Source organism: Ornithorhynchus anatinus, chromosome 1, assembly GCF_004115215.2.
Source record: "Ornithorhynchus anatinus isolate Pmale09 chromosome 1, mOrnAna1.pri.v4, whole genome shotgun sequence".
Classification (NCBI taxonomy): Eukaryota; Metazoa; Chordata; class Mammalia; order Monotremata; family Ornithorhynchidae; genus Ornithorhynchus; species Ornithorhynchus anatinus.
Window position 1 is genome coordinate 138,683,891 of NC_041728.1, and position 21,444 is coordinate 138,705,334.

The 21,444-nt window shown below is 40.9% G+C and overlaps 1 protein-coding gene across 2 annotated transcripts in view; it reads right to left on the reverse strand.

Annotated features, from left to right (window-relative positions):
• SPATA16 (spermatogenesis associated 16) overlaps positions 1-21,444 on the reverse strand; it is a 221,093-nt gene that overhangs the window by 26,855 nt on the left and 172,794 nt on the right. Inside the window, exons 8-10 of one of the 2 annotated variants that reach the window (XM_029046814.2) lie at positions 19,778-19,890; positions 13,839-14,003; positions 10,552-10,635 (exon numbers count right to left, since the gene is read on the reverse strand). In XM_029046814.2, the coding sequence (XP_028902647.1) occupies positions 10,552-10,635; positions 13,839-14,003; positions 19,778-19,890 (362 nt within the window). The remainder of the gene's footprint in view (positions 1-10,551; positions 10,636-13,838; positions 14,004-19,777; positions 19,891-21,444) is intronic. The other variant, XM_029046862.2, reaches the window with a different exon arrangement.

A 21,444-nucleotide genomic window follows, 5' to 3' on the forward strand; every position in this document is an offset into this window, starting at 1 on the left:
TTATTATTATTACACAGTAAGTGCTCAAGAAATGCAATTGACTGACTGGGAAAGTTGGCCATGGGCAGAGGTGCCAACTGATTTAAATTCTTACTAGACTGTAGAACAGATTTTGAGAAATTGCTTCTCCTGGACTCTGGCCTGTGTGAGCTCCCTGTCGGAAGAAACATGTCTACCAACTCCATTGTATTATAAAGTACAATGCTCTGCACACAGTAAGCACTACTCAATACATACCATTGATTGACTGATCCAACCTCCTGCTTCCTGCCCAAATAACCATCTAGCCTCCTGACTATAACTAGGGTGACCATTAATCCCGCTTTATACCGGACAATCTTGCTTTCTGCTTGCCTATCAATCAATCAATTTATTGAGCATGTACTCAGTCCAGAACACTGTACTAAGTGCTTGGGAAAGTACAGTACAATAGAGTTGGTAGACATGAGCCTTTCCTTTTCCAGAATGCCTTCATATCTGTCAATATTAAAATACGTTTCCTTTCATGGTGGTTCCATGAGGGATGAGCTGTTCCCTTGGAGGGCAAAAACAAATACCAGCATAATAATAATAATAATGTTGGTATTTGTTAAGCGCTTACTATGTGCAGAGCACCGTTCTAAGCGCTGGGGTAAACACAGGGGAATCAGGTTGTCCCACGTGGGGCTCACAGTCTTAATCCCCATTTTACAGATGAGGGAACTGAGGCACAGAGAAGTTAAGTGACTTGCGCACAGTCACACAGCTGACAAGTGGCAGAGCTGGGATTCGAACTCATGAGCCCTGACTCCAAAGCCCGTGCTCGTTCCACTGTGCCACGCTGCTTCTCTAAAAAGCATGTACTTAGAAATTAACCATCACACCATGACATATTAGGACATTTTGTGTCAATGAAAACATTCATCAGTTTAAAGGAACAGCAGCTTTAGTCACAAATATGCTGTCCAGATTTAGAGTCGATTTTGCATCACTAACCAAGGCTAGACTAAAGGATGGAGGACAGCTTGCAGAGATTGGTGCTGGAAAAACCTTCTTTAGGAGATGTCTTTCTTCTTCAGAATGACGCCTATCAGGAATTTGATTTGCAATCACTAACATTAAATCCTGTCAGTTCTACCTTCACAACACTGCTGAAACCTGCCCTTTCCTCTCCATCCAAACTGTTACCATAATGATACAAACATTTATCATAGGACATCCACCTTGACTACCACATCAACCTCCTCACTGTCCTTTCTGACTTGGCCTTCTTCTGTCCTTATGTCCCTCTGCTGCCCAGATAACTTTTCCCAAAAAACCCTTTCAGTCCATATCTTCCCACTCCCCGAAAACCTCCAATGTTTGCCCAATCATCTCCGCATCCAACCAAAACTCCTCACCATCAGTTTTAAGACAATCAGCTCTCTCTCTCTTACCATTTACCTGGCTAATGATATTCTACAATCCAGCCTGTACACTTTGTTCTTCTAATACCAACCCACTCATAGCATTTCAATCTTGACTGTTTCACAGCGGTTCATGTCCACCCCCTGGCCTGGAACCCCTCCCCTCAAGACCCCCTTTCCCCTGGCCTTATCTGATAGTTCTCCACTCTCCCGATCCTCATTGCCCTCCTTAAACTGCATCTCCTTCAAGAGGCTTCATCTAACTAATGAATTTCCCCACTCTATTTGCCCTCACCTCCATGTCACTAATGCACTTGGGTGTGAATCCTCGAATAATTTTGATACTCAGACGATTTTAATATCTGTCTCCCCCTCTAGACTGTAATCTTGTTGTGGGCCAGGATTGTGTCTACCAATTCTATTGTACTGGACTCTCCCAAGTGCTTAGTACATTGATCTGCCTACAGTAAATGCTCAGTAAATAATAATAATAATTTGGTATTTGTTAAGCACTTACTATGTGCCAAGCATTGTTCTAAGCTCTGGGTAGATACAAGGTAATCAGGTTGTCCCACCTAGGGCTCACAGTTTTAATCCCCATTTTCATTCATTCATTCATTCAATAGTATTTACTGAGCGCTTACTATGTGCAGATGAGGTAACTGAGGCACAGAAAAGTTAAGGGACTTGCCCAAAGTCACACAGCTAAGTGGCAGAGTCAGGATTAGAACCCATGACCTCTGACTCCCAAGCCCGTGCTCTTTCCACTGAGCCATGCTAAATACCACTTACTGAATGATCAGTTCTTCCAACTTGGATCAGGGGTTTGTAACCATCTAATGATGCTATGTCTGTAAAGCTCTTGGCCACCATTGTAATTGCTTGTGCCCTGAGAATAAACAGCTGCAATGAAGAAACGGAGTTTTTTTTAAAAGATGTAGATGAACTCTTTGCAGTAGTACCAATATATTTTCAAAGACATTTATTATGCACTTACTATGTCCTAGGAACTGGACAAGCTAATCAGGTTGGACACAGCCCAGGTCTCAGATGGGACTCACAGTCAACCCCCATTTTACAGATGAGGTAACTGAGGCACGAGAAGTGAAGTGACTTGTCCAAAGTTACAGAGTAAACAAGTGGCGGACCTGGGGCTAGAGCCCAGGTCCTTCTGACTCCCAGGCCTATACTCTATCCACTTGGCCATGCTGCCTCTCTAATAGCAGTGCTGACTGTGACTCAGTTACCTCATCTCTTAAATGGGGATTGAGACCTTGAGCCCTAGGTGGGACAGGGACTATGTCTAACTTGATTTGCTTGTATCCAGCCCAGGGTTTAGTACAGTGCCTGACACATAGTAAGCATTTAACAAATACCAAAATTATGAAACACTGGGTCTGCTCACCATTTGCTCCATCTATCTCAACTACCTCTCAGCTTGGACAGACGATAGAGTTCTGTCAGCTTGCTAACTCTGATTTACCACTCTATGGCCACACCCTTCTAACCTGCCGCTTGCCCAAATTCTCTTGTCATTGAATTCCTGAGACTGCTCATGAGAGCGGTCTGACTCTTGGATCCCCCAACTTACCCCAGGGGTCATGGTCCTTCTGGACTCCCTCCAAGCTTCCCATTTCTTGATGCAGAGGTCCATATCGAAGACTCTCCCCACTACATGAAACTGATTTCCTTTGCCTTCAGCTCCTAAGCCCCTACTGGGCAGAGGTCGTGTCTCCCAACTCTAATGTACTCTATTTCCCCAAACACTTAGTCCAGTGTTCTGTACACAGTAAGTGCTTAATAAATTCCACTGGTTAATACTATTGACTGATTATTATTACTATCATTATTATATTTGTTAGGTGCTTACTGTGTGTTTACTATGGAGAAGCAGCACAGCTTAGTAGAAAAACACAGGCCTGGGAGTCAGAGGACCCGGGCTCTAATCCTAGGTCTGCTAGTTGCTTGCTGTGTTCATTCATTCATTCATTCAATAGTATTTATTGAGCGCTTACTATGTGCAGAGCACTGTACTAAGCGCTTGGGATGAACAAGTCGGCAACAGATAGAGACGGTCCCTGCCGTTTGACGGGCTTACAGTCTAATCGGGGGAGACGGACAGACAAGAACAATGGTAATAAATAAAGTCGAGGGGAAGAACATCCCGTAAAAACAATGGCAACTATATAGAATCAAGGCGATTTACAATTCATTAACAAAATAAATAGGGTAATGGAAATATATACAGTTGAGCGGACGAGTACAGTGCTGTGGGGATGGGAAGGGAGAGGTGGAGGAGCAGAGGGAAAAGGGGAAAAAGAGGGTTTAGCTGCGGAGAGGTGAAGAGGGGGTGGTAGAGGGAGTAGAGGGAGAAGGGAGCTCAGTCTGGGAAGGCCTCTTGGAGAAGGTGAGTTTTAAGTAGGGTTTTGAAGAGGGGAAGAGAATCAGTTTGGCGGAGGTGAGGAGGGAGGGCGTTCCGGGACCGCGCAAGGATGTGGCCCAGGGGTCGGCGGGATAGGCGAGACCGAGGGACAGTGAGGAGGTGGGCGGCAGAGGAGCGGAGCATGCGGGGTGGGTGGTAGAAAGAGAGAAGGGAGGAGAGGTAGGAAGGGGCAAGGTGATGGAGAGCCTTGAAGCCTAGAGTGAGGAGTTTTTGTTTGGAGCGGAGGTTGATGGGCAACCACTGGAGTTGTTTAAGAAGGGGAGTGACATGCCCAGATCGTTTCTGCAGGAAGATGAGCCGGGCAGCGGAGTGAAGAATAGACTGGAGCGGGGCGAGAGAGGAGGAAGGGAGGTCAGAGAGAAGGCTGACACAGTAGTCTAGCCGGGATATAACAAGAGCCCGTAGCAGTAAGGTAGCCGTTTGGGTGGAGAGGAAAGGGTGGATCTTGGCGATATTGTATAGGTGAAACCGGCAGGTCTCGGTAACGGATAGGATGTGTGGGGTGAACGAGAGAGACGAGTCAAGGATGACACTGAGATTGCGGGCCTGAGAGACGGGAAGGATGGTCGTGCCATCCACGGTAATAGAGAAGTCTGGGGGAGGACCGGGTTTGGGAGGGAAGATGAGGAGCTCAGTCTTGCTCATGTTGAGTTTTAGGTGGCGGGCCGACATCCAGGGAGAGACATCCTGGAGGCAGGAGGAGATGCGAGCCTGAAGGGAGGGGGAGAGGACAGGGGCGGAGATGTAGATCTGCGTGTCATCTGCGTAGAGATGGTAGTCAAAGCCATGAGAGCGAATGAGTTCACCGAGGGAGTGAGTGTAAATGGAGAACAGAAGAGGGCCAAGAACTGACCCTTGAGGAACTCCAACAGTTAAAGGATGGGAGGGGGAGGAGGCTCCAGCGAAGGAGACCGAGAATGACCGGCCAGAGAGGTAAGAGGAGAACCGGGAGAGGAGAGAGTCCGTGAAGCCAAGGTGAGATAAGGTATGGAGGAGGAGGGGATGGTCGACAGTGTCAAAGGCAGCAGAGAGGTCAAGGAGGATTGGAATGGAGTAGGAGCCATTGGATTTGGCAAGAAGGAGGTCATGGGTGACCTTAGAGAGAGCAGTCTCGGTAGAGTGGAGGGGACGGAAGCCAGATCGGAGGGGGTCTAGGAGAGAATGGGAGTTAAGGAATTCTAAGCATCGATTGTAGACAACTCGTTCTAGGATTTTGGAAAGGAAGGGTAGTAGGGAGATAGGGCGATAACTGGAGGGGGAAGTGGGGTCAAGAGCGGGTTTTTTTAGGATGGGGGAGACGTGGGCATGTTTGAAGGCAGCGGGGAAGGAGCCCTTGGAGATTGAGTGGTTAAAAATAGAAGTTAAGGAAGGTAGGAGGGCAGGGGCGATGGTTTTAATAAGGTGAGAGGGAATGGGGTCCGAGGCGCAGGTGGAGGGGGTGGCATTTGCGAGGAGGGAGGAGATCTCCTCTGAGGATACTGCAGGGAAGGATGGGAAAGTAGGGGAGAGGGTTGGTGGGGGGGAGGGGAGAGGCGGAGGGGTGACTTTGGGGAGCTCAGACCTGATTGTGTTGATTTTCATGAGGAAATAGGTGGCCAGATCATTGGGGCCACCTGTGTGACCTTGGCAAGTCACTTAACTTCTCTGTGCCTCAGATCCCTCAACTATAACATGGAGATTAAATACCTGTTCTTCCTCCTATTAAGACTGTGAGCTCCATGTGGGACAAGGACTGTATCCAACCTAATTAACTTGTACCTTCACCAGAACATAGAACGGTGTTTGACACATAGTAAGTGCTTAATAAATACCCCCCAAAAGCACTGTTCTAAGCACTGGGGTCTTGTCTTGCCTTCTGCCGTCGAGTCATTTCCGACTCATAGAGACACCACAGATGCATCTCTTCCAGAACGCCCTGCTCTACATCTTCAATCGTTCTGGTAGTGGAGCCATAGAGTTTTCTTGGTAAAAATCTGGAAGATTTACCATTGTCTCCTTCCAGGCAGTAAACTTGAGTCTCAGCCCTCAAATCTCTTCTATGCCGCTGCTGCCCAGCATGGGTGAGTTTTGACTTGTAGCAGATAGCCTTCCACTTGGCTAGCCACTGCCTAAGCTAGGAATGGAATGGGTAGGCCTCTCCATGACTCTGCCTCCCATAGCCGAGACTGGTGGAGTTCTGGAAAATCTCAAGGTGCGATCCTGAGAGGGGAGCAATGGGGTACATACAAGATAATCAGGTAGAACACAGTCCCTGTCCAATAGGGGACTCACAGTCTAAGTAGTCCCTCTATTTCTCTTGAACAACCAACCCTACCCTAGTGGCAAGAGTACGGGCTTGGAGCTCAGAGGTCAAGGGTTCATTCATTCATTCATTCAATAGTATTTATTGAGCGCTTACTATGTGCAGAGCACTGTACTAAGCGCTTGGGATGAACAAGTCGGCAACAGATAGAGACAGTCCCTGCCGTTTGACGGGCTTACAGTCTAATCGGGGGAGACGGACAGACAAGAACAATGGCACTAAACAGCGTCAAGGGGAAGAACATCTCATAAAACAATGGCAACTAAATAGAATCAAGGCGATGTACAATTCATTAACAAAATAAATAGGGTAACGAAAATATATACAGTTGAGCGGACGGGTACAGTGCTGTGGGGATGGGAAGGGAGAGGTGGAGGAGCAGAGGGAAAAGGGGAAAATGAGGCTTTAGCTGCGGAGAGGTAAAGGGGGGATGGCAGAGGGAGTAGAGGGGGAAGAGGAGCTCAGTCTGGGAAGGCCTCTTGGAGGATTCTAATCTAATTCTAAGGGTTCTAATCCCGCTCCCCACTTGTCTGCGTTGTGACCTTAGGCAAGTCACTTAACTTCTCTGTGCCTCAGTTACCTCATTTGTAAAATAGGGATTAAGAGTGTGAGCTTCATGTGGGACAGGGACTGTGTCCAACCTGATTACCTTGTATCTACCTCAGCATTTAAAACACTGCTTGGAACATAGTAAGAGCTTAACAAATACCATTATTATTATTATTTCTAGTCCTTGATCACACCCAAATCAATTTCCTCTATTCCTGCACCCAAGGTGCACCTGATCCCTGTTGGAGAAAATCGAGGTATTGGGCTGATCTGCATTTTCAAATTTATCATGTCTTGCTGAAATTTAGCTCTCTTTTCTTATGGGCAACTCGGTTATTCCTCCAGCATCAACTTGCCCCCACACATAACTTTTACCATCATTCCAAACCTCTAATGCCCTCCTATAACCCCAATTTCTTCCCTACCCCACTTCCCTCCCTACCCCTTAATGACACTGCCATTGTTGACCCCTTCTCATAGTCCCTATTTCAGCTACTCTTTTATGGTATTTGTGAAGTACCTACTATATGTCAAACACTGTTCTAAGTACTTGGGAAGGTACTTGTTAATTAGGTTGGACATAGTCCCTGTCCTGCAAGGGGCTCACAGTCTAAGTAGGAGAAAGTACAGTAATCTCCATTTTACAGTTAAGGAAACCAAGGCACATAGATGTTAAGTTTTGATTTGTTTAAGGTCACAGCAAGCAATTGGAAGAGTCAGGATCAGAACCCAAGTCCCTTTGGACTCCCCGGCCCTTGCTCTCTCCACCAGGTTACACTTCTTCTCACCAGTCTTCATTGCTGCAACCTTTTCCTCTATCGTCTCCTTCCAAGGTGACTTTCAAGAAATCCCCTGCCTGCTCTCTAACACTACCTGCCTCTGCCCAAATCCTTTCTAGCCTTTTTAAAAATGTTGCACCTTCCTTAATGCTATCTTCAAGCTCTCATTCACAATTGGCTCCTTCTCTTCTGCCTCAAAACCAGCTCATTTCCCCTAACTAAAACTAAACAACAAACCTTTTCTGAAACCCTATATCCTCCAGCTATTGCCCCATCTCTCTGTTCCCATTCCTAACCCAAATCCTTGAAAAGTTGTTCATATCCACTGCTTTCACTTCCTCTATTAACTCTTTTCTTGTCTAGCTGCAATCAAGTTTGCCCCTTCATTCCACTGAACTGTATTAAACGCTCCAAAGTCACCAGCAGTACTCAAGAAGCAGCATGGCCTAATGGAAAGAGCATGGGCATGGAGTCAGACGACCTGGAGTTTAATTCTGGCACTGCTACTCATCTTCTGTGTGACCTTGAGTAATTTGTTTCACATATCTGGGACTCGGTTACCTCATCTGTAAAATGGGGATTAAAACTGTGAGCTCTATGAGGGACAGGGACTGTGTCCAAACCCCAAAGCTTAGTTCAGTTGTCTAGACTGCAAGCTCATTATGGGCAGGGAACTTGTCTGCTAATTCTTATATTGTACTCTCCCAAACATTTAGTATAGTGTTCTGCACATAGTAAGCACTCAGTAGATGCTATTTATTGATTGATTACAGCGTCTGGAAAATAGTAAGAATTTAACAAATACCATAAAAAAACCAAACAGCCAAGTGCAGTGAATTGATCTTCTCTGCCTTCATTTTCATTGACAATATTGAATATAAATTACTGAAAACCAAGAACATACAGGTGAAACTGACCAAAGAAATACCTGCTTGGGTAGAATCAGAATTGCATTTAATGTTCATTTTTGTGTAACTATTTGCTTAAAGGTAGATTTGGAAAGAAAGGGGTAACCCAGAGGCCATTTAATAGAGTCAACATCATTAATGATAGTTTTGTGTGTAGGATATTTCTCTCTCAGTGGAATGAAAACTAAATGGTTTTAGTGTAATTTTCTTCCATGGGGTCACTATTCTGAACTAGAATGTTATTCATACTTCTTTATGCTAAAAATCTATCTCCCAGAGTAGATTGATGAAATATATATCCTTTTAAGAACTAATTTAGCACTTACCTTTCTAGATGTGATTATTTCATATGGATTAAAAAAACCCATAATCTCTAATAGGATTCAAATTTGCTCTGAACTGCTAGTCCCACAGTCATCAATATGTTTTTGAAGAGAAATTTAAGTCTTCACACAAGCAAAATTAAAAAATGCCATACTGGATCACACCAATGATCATCCATTCCAATATTCTATTTCTGGCAGTTGCATCCTAGCATGCTTGATATTTACCCAATTTCCAAAAGATCACAGACATATTTCCTGAAATATAACACCTGACAAATATAGCCCTTTGCTTTCAAGTTCAAAAAGTACCAAGGCACTCTAAGAGATTAAAATCAATGTTTCCAGTTAGTTTGGCTTTTGAACAGATAAATTAATTGGATCATTTCTATCATCTGGTCTTACATACGTTTGGAAAGGAAAACCTGCTGATTTAATCTGGTGTACTAGAGCTATAAGAACAAGCCAAGACAGCTGAAAGTATACATCATAAGGACAACCAAATAACCAAATAATTACACACAGATCACTGTATGGTACTGATGATGAGAAGCAGCATGGCATAGTGGCTAGACCTGGGAGTCAGAAGGTCATGGGTCTAGTCTAGCCCAGGTCTAGCCATGGGAGTCAGTCAGTTAGGACATGGGTTCTAATCCTGGATCTGCTACTTGTCTGCTATGTGGCCTTGGGCAAGTCACTTACTTCTCTGTGTCTCAGTTATCTCATCTGCAAAATGGGGATTAAGACTGTGAGCCCCATGCAGGACAGGGACTGTGTCCAACCTGATTTGCTTGTATCCACCCCAGTGCTTACTACAGTGCCTGGCACATTGTAAACACAACAAATACCAGAAGCGTTATTATCATTATTATGAAAAAAAAGCAGCAAAAAAATTAACATTGTTATCAAATCTTTGATTTGATATCAAAATTTTCATTTGACAAAGACCATCTGGGCATGTTAATCATTTATTATTAGCTTTCAGATATGTTAGTAACAAAATCATTTTATGCAGGCTATATTTCAATGTTTCAACACTGACCAAAAGCGTGCTTGAAATCATTCTACTGAAGCTCCTTCAAATTACTGCTTACTATGGGCTCACAAATGTCCGTTCACTTTTTGCAGTGACCTCTACAGTTAATTTCCACTGAAGTATTAAGTGTGAGTCTGCTAATTTCTCCACCCCACAACCTACCTGGCAGGCATCCATGGTTATGAATACTTGACCACATTTAGAACCAACTACAGAATGTTTAACTCTCCTGTAGCACTTCTGTTTTCTAGTTATAGTGGGTTTATTTAAAAGTTTTCACTCTGACCCACTGAATTAATGAGCCCCACTGAATTAATGAGACCTACTGAATTAATGAATGTTCTAACTGTATTCACTTCTTTGAAGTTTTAACAAATGCCTATAGAGCATGTAAAATGTCCTGCACAATACTCTATAAAATAAATTGCATGTTGGTGCTTTGGGGGAAATGAAATACATTATCGTTGCTCTGCCATGAAAACTCTTGATGTACCTACTCCCTATTTATTCATAAAACATGAAAGGAATTATGACATTTTTTGAAAAAAAAAGAAAAACTAATAGAAATAAATAGCTAGTCAAAATGAAAGAGATTATTGAAATGGAATATTCAAGAGAAGAAGATAATGAAGATCAACGGTGAAATCATGCAGTCAAAACCTGTCAGGAAAGAAGCTAACTTTAGGGAACTGATCAAATAAACAAATCCATATTTGATGTCAGCATGAGAAGGCTGAATTAAAACCGAATAACTTTCTCTTCACCTTCCACATAGATATGACCTCCCGATGGATAGTTTATCTTCTGTTTTCAGCTGCAATTTTACCTTTTGAATTTTATTCCACACACATTCTTTATGATTCCTTCTTCCTTCAAGGGTGTCCAGAGCATCTGCCATTAGCGACTGCAGCTGTGGCACCGAGATAAAAAATTATCAGTGTGGAATTCACATGGAAATAACGTCTCTAAATACACAGATTAAAACCTAATTAAAAAATCATTTGTACACTGATGATTTTATTACTCATCTTTCATACAGTGAGCACTGTCACCTAATCTTTGCTTCACCCATTACAGAGTATTACTATGGCTATAAAATACTGAACAATGAAAAGATTGCTCTAGAAAATTTGTAGTACGTATAGATGGATTTTAACGCAGTAAACATTGGTGTTTTGTAAAACCCGATTTGGGTTGTAAAGAATGAAGACTATATACTTCAGTATTCAATTCTCTCAGGAAATGCTCTGTAGTACATGAATGCTTTTTAGTATTTTCTCCGGAGGCTAATGTATCATACTTCTAGGCCTCTTGTAAAAGCTCACTGGAGGACAACCCTGAAGTTGGTTGGTTTTTATTGCTGCTCAAAGGATCTAGCTCATTTAAGTTATTTTACTGTTTTTTTCTTTCCTTTGGCAAAGTTTTATAATTCAAAACAACAAAGTTTAATGAAAAAGCCTTGGCTCTACAGGGCTGATCATTCTAAAAAGTATTTTCCAAAATGGCAAGCAAATCAGCTCCTTACTTTACACAGTCCTAGAAACATGACCTGGGTAGATTTGAAATGGCCCCAAAATATTGGTTTACAATTCATAACTGCCCCCCAAATCTAACCCCTAGATAATTTTTGTGTGGCCTAAATGTTCTAGAAAATTAACATGGAAAATGGCCATAACCACATACCACAGCATTATCGCGGGAAGCAGTGTTGCCTAGTGGAAAGAGCATGGGCCTGGGAGTCAGAGAACCTGGGCTCTAATCCCGGCTCCACCACTTGTCTGCTGTGTGACTTTGGGCAAGTCACTTCACTTCTTGGTGCCTCAGCTCCCTCACCTGCAGAACTGGGATTTAATACCTGTTTTCCCTCCTACTTAAACTTGGGAGCCTTGGGGGGGGGTTCTGATATTCTGTAACTACTTCAGTGCTTAGCACAATTCTTGGCACACAGTAAGCACTTGTCAAATACCACAATTATTATTATTTTTCCATGATATTTTTTAAGAGCTCATTATTGTGCTAGGTACTGTACTAAGCACTGGGGTAGATACAAGATCATCAGGTTGGAAACAGTCCCTGTCCCAAATAGGGCTCACAGTCTTAACCCTCATTTTACCTCAATTATTATTATTTTTTCTTGATATTTATTAAGAGTTCACTATGTGCACTGTACTAAGCACTGGGGAAGATAGAGGATAATCAGGTTGGAAACAGTCCTTGTCTCTTATAGGGCTCACTGTCTTAACCCTCACTTTACAGGTGAGGTAATCTTAACCCTAAATTTACAGGTGAGGTAACCGAGGTACAGATAAGTGAAATGGCTTGCCTAAGGTCCCACAGCAGACAAGTGGCAGACCCAGGATTAGAACCCAGTTCCTTCTGACTCCCAGGTCCATGTTCTATCCACTAGACCATACTGTTTCTCTCTAATAATATTATTATTAATTATGATTAAGGAGTTATTATTATCATCATCAACACCTTGAGGAGTTTGGTACCAGTATCTACAAGTCTGTGAAAATGTGAAGGACTGTCAGTTCTTCTGTATATCTGTAATTATGTTTCTGTAATTTATATATCTATAGTTTATTTATATTAATGACTGTCTTCCCTCTAGACTTCTAAGCTCATTGTGGACAGGGAATGTGTCTGTTTATTGATATATCATACTCCCCCAAGCGCTTAGTGCAGTTTGCTGTTCACAGTAAGTGCTCAATCAATACGATTGACTTACTGACTGGCTGATTATGAGTTCAGAATGGAGCATGTTGGGGCTGCCAAAGGTGGGATAGGTCACACTAAAGAGACAGAGGCGGAGGGGGAAATTCGTAAGGATGCTGGCCAAATGGATCCTCTTCTGCTTTGAAAGAACGATTAAGACAAGCTCTTTCATTACGGCTCTTGCCGGGAAATATTTGGTTTTTGTTGGAACAAGATCAGTGCAGATTTCCCATTTTACAGTGTATAATCCACACTTTTCAGTCTTAAAACTCACATATTTTTCCTCTCAGAAGTAATAACAATCATCTAAAACCTGTTGTTTTACACGGATTGAAAGCGCATCTAAAACCTGTTGTTTTACATGGATTGAAAATGCCGTATTTACAATTCCTCTGAGTATATTTTTGACTGCTGGGTAAACAAAGCTTTCGAAAAGATTTTCACCATTCACTGATTACATGTTTTAATTGGGTATAATTAGCTAACTTTATCTTACTTCCCACTGTATGGATTAATACGATGCTTCTAGTACTCATTTTATATCATCCCTGCTCTGCTACCTTTGCCAGAAGTGTTATTTTATGTGTTCGTGTGGTCTTTGCTTTTTATTTAGAGATTTTTTTATTTGATTTTAGATTAAGCAAAGTTATAGTATTTTGTCAGCAGCCAACTCAAATTCATTCCTTTGTTTTAATTTTATTCTCTAAAAAACAAATACTTTCAGCTTGTGGCCTGATTATGTACAAATTGCAGATTACCATTTTGGGTCTTTTAACATAAAATATGTTCGTGATATATGTTTTTGAATTTAAAGCTAGCCCAGAGCTAAGTTTTATGCCAAATATACAGACTTTTCCTTCTTAAAATTTAAACACAATTGAACCCTTCTTTAAAGATGGACATCTTGCCTTTCTTATATTGCCTACTATATGGTTACTATCTACTTTTACTATCTAGATCCACTTGTGTGAAAGAGTGGTTGATAAGAACATAGTCCCCTCCATACATTACTCATGAAATAGTACAGAAAACTTGTAGAACTGAGTGGGGAAACTCTACTTTTCCATAAAGCAATTCTCTACTAGTTCTATTTTGGAAAAATATGAAAAGTCTGTCATTTTATGTTTTAAAAAACCTTCATTTAAAACCACTAAAATCAGAGTGTACCAATAATCACCTAAAATAACTGATAAAACTACAAAGCTTTTCCTAGAAAAAGTGAAAATAGAGTAAAACAGTTTGTTTACATTTTCTGTAGAAATTCTTTTGCTACGATGTTTTGGAGGAATGTTTAAACTATTTAAAACATTTTACAAGTGAAAATGTGATCAACAACCATAAATTGCTTCCCCATCACTGGACAGTGCCTATCAAATATTAAAACTATATACCTACCAATTCAACATCATGTTGACCCAGGTCCTGGAGATAGGGGATGGTTGCTAATTCAGCCATTGCTTGGTTAATCACTTGGAATTGTTCTTTTACTCGTTGCAGCTGGCTGAGGAAGCTGGCATACTGCAACCTCTCTATTACACCCGAACATCCACGGAAACTCCCCTAGCCTCTCAGCAAATGAAAATATTTTAGAAAAGAGCCAGTGAAAATACACCTCTTCCCAAAACCATGAGAGTCTTCATCATACAATCCCTAGCCTTCAAAGTACTGTAACCAAGGGGCAGTCTCATCAGCTGTAGCTATGACCAAAACTATTCTTTAAGAGGCCGATTCTCTCCTAGTTTACTGAAATCATAAATATGAATTCTCAAACAGATGTGTTTCGGTTTGGAGATGTTCAACTACTTATTATTGATTAAAAAAAGAGAACACATTCTTCACTAAAAATCTCCCTTCAACCTCTTTGAAAAATAACATGATTTAATATGAATTTTTTTAATTTTTCAAGGAGAAATTAAGTACTGATAGTTTGTAGAATTAATTTTTGGAATCTCTCCTAGAAGGCCTTACCCGATTGATTTCTAACCTTTCCAGTTTATATCAGCCAATTGTCCTTTCAACACTTTTGCATCACTTATTCACAATCTCCCATAGTCTTCTGATACATCTTACCTACCTTGGTATTTAAGCACAAGGTCATGTATTTATCTCCTTCCTACCTCCTATCTATAATTTAGCTTAGTGTCTGTCACCCACTTCAGATTGTAAGTATCTTGAGGACAGGTCTCATGCTTACTTATTTCATGTACTTTCCCAAGCTCTTAGTACCATTCTTTGTACACAGTAGATGCTCAATAAACACTACTGATTTATTGACTTATTAATGACCTGCAATGCCCAAAACTTATTTCAGAAGTTGGGGGAGTTGGAAGGGAAGGCAAGATACGTTTTTTCTTGACTTTAAAACCATCTACAATGAGCTGCTGCAAAACTCTAGATATCTGACACTGAATGGGCTTTAACTGGAAGTAATAATAAAAGTGTAAATGATATCAAATATGTATTAAAATATAAATTATTTTTCAACCCAACTCTGAGAGCAATTGGAAAAAGTTACAAACACAAATCTAATGCTTAATTTGTTCCTCTTTCCATTAACCTGTATCACTACATTTAGTAATGGTTGATAATACAGTTTGAAAGGTTGAGAAAAATGAAGGAAAAAATATAGATAGGCATGTCAATTTTATCTCCCTCAAAACCCACAATATCATCCTCTTCTTTAAACAGTAGATATTTTATTATTCTCTCTGGTTAAATATTCACTTAAATTCCCAATTATGAAAACTAAAAAGTTTCAGAAATAGTGGATACACTAAATTTCTTTCCTGTCCTGATGAATGAATGAATCAATTAATTGTATTTACTGAGTCCCCAGTTGTCAGTGCTTAGAACAATACTTGGCACACACCCTTATTATTATCTGGTAGTCTCATTCCCTGCCCACAAGGACTTTTCATCTATTATAACACAAAATAATCAACCTGCACAGTCAGTGCAAATAGAGACCCGAACCATGGAAAACAAGTCAGATAATAAAAATTTTAGTGCTGAGGAAAGATTGCTTTCTTTGTCCTTCTTGAAAATTAAACCGTGCTGGTGATAAGGGTTTATTGACTCATAAGTCCTGAAGGGAGGGAAAAAAATGCAGCTTTTACTAGAACATATTCTAATAGTGTAATTTCCTAAATAATTAGGAAAATAAAAACAATAAAAGGAAATACTTCTTTTTTTTTAGCTTGATATGCAGAGTGCAAGACATGTCAGTGAGAGAAAACAAAAATAATTTCTCACAAATAAAGCTACAGGAAGGAAAAATGTGGTTCACTCTGGTACTTTTGTTATTCTTCCTCTTCTCCCCTTCTTCTAAATGAAAGTGGGCACAGAGAATATGTAACTGTAATATGATAAATAAAATATTCTGGGGAATCATATTTCCAGAAGAAGTCAAAAATGAGGGGAAAAACCTAATTATCTAATGCTGGCAGGGATAAAGTCTGCAGAGATCTAGCCCTCATGTTGAGAACTACTTGAATTTTGGTAGTGATCAAAAAACTACTGTGCTACTGTACAGGAAGTAATAAAGTTACTAATAGTGAACCTAAAATCTCTACAGATGGGAAAAGATTAAATAAATAGGAATCTGGAATAAAGGCTTTAGGCATAGGATTGCCTAGAATTAATGAGAACATTGATAAAAGTTTGGCAGTGTGACCCAACAGAAAAATCCCATATGAAATGTTTGGAATGATTTTCAATAGAAGAATTGGAAGGAAATATTACTTTCCAAAAAACAGCATATGATTGCTATTTCTTACTAATGTAAAAAGTTCTTATGATCCATATGCAGGACATAAGTAGGAAAATGAACAATATACATTCACATATTCAATCTGCCTCCAAATTCTGTCGGTTCTACCTTCACAACACTGCTAAAATCCGCCCTTTTCCTCTCCATCCAAACTGCTACCATGTTGATCCACGATTGCGCCCAAACTTGCTGACTTCCTGGCCTCCTATCTCTCCCCTATCCAGTCCATACTTCACCCTACTGTATGGATCATTTACCAATAAAAATGATCATTCCGTGTTTCCCCACTCCTCAAGAGCCTCCAGTGGCTGCTCATCCACCTCTGCAAACAAACTTCTAGCCATTGGCTCATTCAAGTAAATCAGCACACCCCACCATACCTAACCTCACTGATCTCCTACTATAAGCCCAGCCCACATACTCCTTTCCTCAAGTGCCAACTTACTCTCTGTGCCCCGATCTCATCTATCTCACTGCTGATCCCTTTTCCAAGTTCTCCATCTCCCTCCATATTCACCAGATTGCCTCTCTCTCCACCTTCAAAACATTATTAAGGTCACATCTCCTCCAAAAGGCCTTCCCTGATTAAGTTATTTTTTCTCCTGCTCACTCTCCCTTTGCATCATCTTGGCACTTCGATCTGTGACCTTTGGGCAACTGATATTACCCGCAACCCCACAGTCCTTATGAACATATCTTAAATTAGATAATATAAATTACTTATTTATTCATATTAATGTCTGTCCCCAACTTCTAGACTGTAAGCCCATTGTTGGGCAGGGATTATCTATCTGTTGCCGAATTGCACATTCCAAGCATTTAGTACAGTGCTCTGCACGCAGTAAGCACTCAATAAATGCTATTGAATGAATGAATGAATAGGCTTGTTAGGAGGGAACATTTCTCCTAATACTGTTGTACTGTACTCTCTCAAGCACTTAGTCCAGTGCTCTGCACATAGTAAGTGCTCAATAAATACTACTGATTGATATACAAAGAACATGGCACAGTAGGTTGCTAGTTGGGTGTTTTTTTTGGCAAATCACGTTTGTGGAGACACTTTGCAAAATACCTGAAATAAAGTCAAAGTTTAGAAAAATACAGAATCATAACAGAGCCTAGGGAATAGGTAAGACAAAAGCAGCAAAAACGAATGACACTAGAATGAGACTGGAAAGTTTAGTCTGCATCTGAAACAGACAGGTGGATGCTCCATAGCTCTGAATGGGAAGTAGCTTAGATAGCCTGTGAGCTATGGACCACATTGAGATGGAAAGAAAAGACAAGGCCAGGCCTCTGACAGTATTGGATTCTACATCTTTATAGTTTTCGATTCTACACCTTACTGTTTGAGACTGGTGGTAAAAAGGGAGGGAGAGAGAGTAAAAACAATACATGGCAGCTGTAATGTTGCTAGGTGCAGACAGCCCATATTTACATTCCACACTTGTTTCTGTGGGGCTGAAAACTATCTTGCTCTCATCATTGGGTGACTATTCTATGTTGGGGCTCAGTTCTTGGGGCATGAAAATCAAACACATTCACCTCTTTCAGCAATGAAAGGAATTCATGGCTAAGGACCAAAGGTAAATAAATATGACACTAATTATAACGATTAATAATAATGATTAGAATATTAGTTATGCACTTATTATGGACCAAGAACTGTTCTAAGCATAGGTGGATATAAGGTTATCAGTTTGGATGTAGTCCCTGTCCCACCTGGGGCTCACATTCTTTGTTCTCCCTTTGAATGATAGTGTTCTTGGATCTGGAAGAAAATCGTGACCCTAGAGTTGGCGGCCTTTCTATATGCCTCAAGAGCCATTAAAGGGGGTAGGGCTACTGAATTCAACCTTACTGGAGGGTTTTTTGGAAGGTCCTTTCCCAGGCATGCCACCAAATGGCATATATTTCCACCTCTCCTCATGACTCATCCTGCTAAATGGCATTTTACAGGGAGGAGATTCAGGTTATTCAAAAATATGACACCAGAAAATCATCATGGAACTTTAGGAGTTTTTGATAAGAGAAGAGAATGGTACCATTTACATGGTACCATTTATTGCCATTGTTCTTGTCTGTCCATCTCCCCCGATTAGACTGTAAGCCCGTCAAACGGCAGGGACTGTCTCTATCTGTTGCCGACTTGTTCATCCCAAGCGCTTAGTACAGTGCTCTGCACATAGTAAGCGCTCAATAAATACTATTGAATGAATGAATTAATAGATAAGAACTGTAAATTCAGAGAACATTGAGGTTGGGCTCCAAAAGGGAAAGTCTAAAGGTAGGTGGCAAAGTTTTCGCAAGTTCCATCTACAGTTGGAGCCAACATTACCTGCTTAATTTAAGGAAATTCAATACTTGGGAATTCAATAAGTAGGGAGGAAACTTGGGTTGTAATCCCAGCTTCTCCACTTGCCTACTGTGTGACCTTGGGAAAATCACTTAACTTCTTTGTACCGCTGTTTCCTCATCTGTAAAATGGGGATTAAATACCCATTCTCTCTCTTCCCTTAGACTGTGAGTACCATGTGAGATAGGAGCTGTTTCCAATCTGATTTTATTGTATCCACCCCAGCCGTACAGGATTCGGCATGTAGTAAGCACTTAAATACCACAGTTATTATTGGTCAAGCCGACAGTTCAAAAAGATTGAAATCTGTAAACTGGAATATGACTTGGATATTGTGGGTGAGAAAAACAGAGGGGAAAGTCATACTGTTGATACTGTTTGGAAGATGAGGAATGGGAAAAGCTTAGGAGGGAAGAAACTCATTTATAGACATTTATGAAATGGTTATGAGAAAAAACATACAGATGGCCTGGAGTCAGAAAGAAGAGCAACATGGGAGAGAAAATTATAGTTCAGGGTAAGAGATGTGAATTTTGGAGAAACATGGAAAATGGTGGTAATGAAACTATTGGCATAGATGAGCAACCTGAGAGAGGGAATATAAAGGGAGAAGAACAGCAAAGAATCCAAAATTGAGCTTGGGGGGGACTCCTGACGCTTAAAGGTTGAGGAGCAGAAACAGAGCCAGAAATGAAAACAGAAGGAACCATAGGTAGTGACGATGAAAATTGTGATAATGGTGTGCCGTGGGAACTAAGTCTGAAATATGTTTCAAGAAAACAGTGATAGTGGTGATAGAAACAGAAAGGTTAAGACAGAGTAGAATAGAGAAGAGACCTTTGCATTTGTCTGGAAAGAGGTCATTGGAGACTTTAAGAGGGTATTTTTGTGGAGTGAGGAAGGTAATTGCTAGATATAATGAATGGAACATTGGACTTTTTCAACTTTGTTAGTGATCTGAAACAAAAAATCTAATACTGTCAAGATTCAAACTGGAGGAAGGCACAAATGAAAGGGATGATATTTTACTAACTGGATAACTACGTGAAATTACTAAGTACTGAAATGAGTTTTTTTTTTTAAATGACAAAATTGTATGCAGCAAATTAGATTTTCTTAGTTTTCTAGAATATCATATATCATATCAGAAATATTTCTATATCTACTAGGCTATTACTTTTATTCAGTTCTAAATATTCTTGTACCTACATTTAATTTTGTGCTTCGAATAAAATCCAGGATTGGCAAAATCTTCTTCCCCATTGTCTCCATATGTCTTATAGCATCGTCTCTGGTCAGTGGGTCAAAGGGAGTTTTTTGTTCTAAAAATTGTAATGATAAACTTTTAGATCATTTTCTATCTCTTCAATTTGGAAGATACAAAGTGATGTCTTGCTAGTAATTGATAGAAAACCCCCAGAATCACATCTTTATCCCACTGCAAAATCTACAAGAGTAGCATGGCCTGGTGGATAGAGCAGGGACCTGGGATTCAGAAGGACCTGGGTTCTGATCCTCATTCTGCACTTTTTTACTGTGTGACCTTGGTCAAGTCACTTCACTTCCTGTACCTTAGTTACCTCATCTGTAAAATGGGGATTGAGACTGTAAACTCCATTTATCCCACCTTCACATCACTAAAATCCGCCCTTTCCTCCCATTCAAACTGCTACCATCTTAATACAATCACTCATTCTATGCCGCCTGGATTACTGCATCAGCCTCCTTGCTGTCCTCCCAGCCTCCCGTCTCTCACTGATCCAGTCCATACTTAACTCTGCTGCCTGGATCATTTTTCTACAGAAACATTCAGGACATGTCATCCACCTCCTCAAAAAACTCCAGTGGTTGCCCATCCACCTCCATATCAAACAAAAACTCTTCACTATTGACTTGAAAGCAGTCCATCACCTTGCCCCTTCCTACCTCACCTCGCTTCTCTCGTCTAGAACCCAGCCACACACTTGGCTCCTCTAGTGCTAACCTTCTTACTGTATCTCGATCTCGCCTGTCTCACCGCTGACCCCTAGCCCACGTGCTGCCTCTGACCTGGAACACCCTCCCTCCTCAAATCCAACAGACAATTAATCTCTCCATCCTTTGAAGGCCTATTGAAGTCACATCTCCTCCCAAGAGGCCTTCCCAGACCTCATCTCCACTTTCCCTCATCTCCCATTCCCTTTTGTGTCTCTCTTATTTGCTCCCTTTGCTCTTCCCCCCCTCCCAGCCCCATAGCACTTATGTACATATCAGCAATTTTATTTGTTTGTATTGCTGTCTCCCCAAGTCTAGACTGTAAACTCATTGTGGACAGAGACTATCACTGTTTATTGTTGTATTGTACTTTCCCAAGTGCTTAGTACAATGCTCTGCACACAGTAAGCAATCACTAAATATGATTGAATGAATGAATAAATGAATGGACTGTGTCCAACCTGATTAGCTTGTATCTTCCCCAGATCTCAGTACAGTGCCTGGAAGGTAGTAAGCAATTAACATATATCATAAGAAATTTAAAAAAAAGAAAACCACCAAATATTTATTTTGTACTCTCCCGAGCACTTAGTACAGTTCTCTGCACACAGTATATGCTCAGTATATACGACTGACTGACTGAGAATGGTCATTTCATTTTAATCTTGTCACTGAGTCTTTTGCCCATTTCTTTCCACACCAGTATTGCTCCATGTCTTCTTGTATGAGGGAACAAATATTCTCTTCTCTATGCTTGGAAGCAGAACAACAACCTAATAACCACACATCCTCAAAATAATTTTCCAGGTAGAGATCTTAGTGAAGTTGTGATCAGCAGTGGGAAAGATGAGAGCTGGGGAATACATTTCCCAAGTGTTCTCTGAAGGAGTACTAGCATCTCC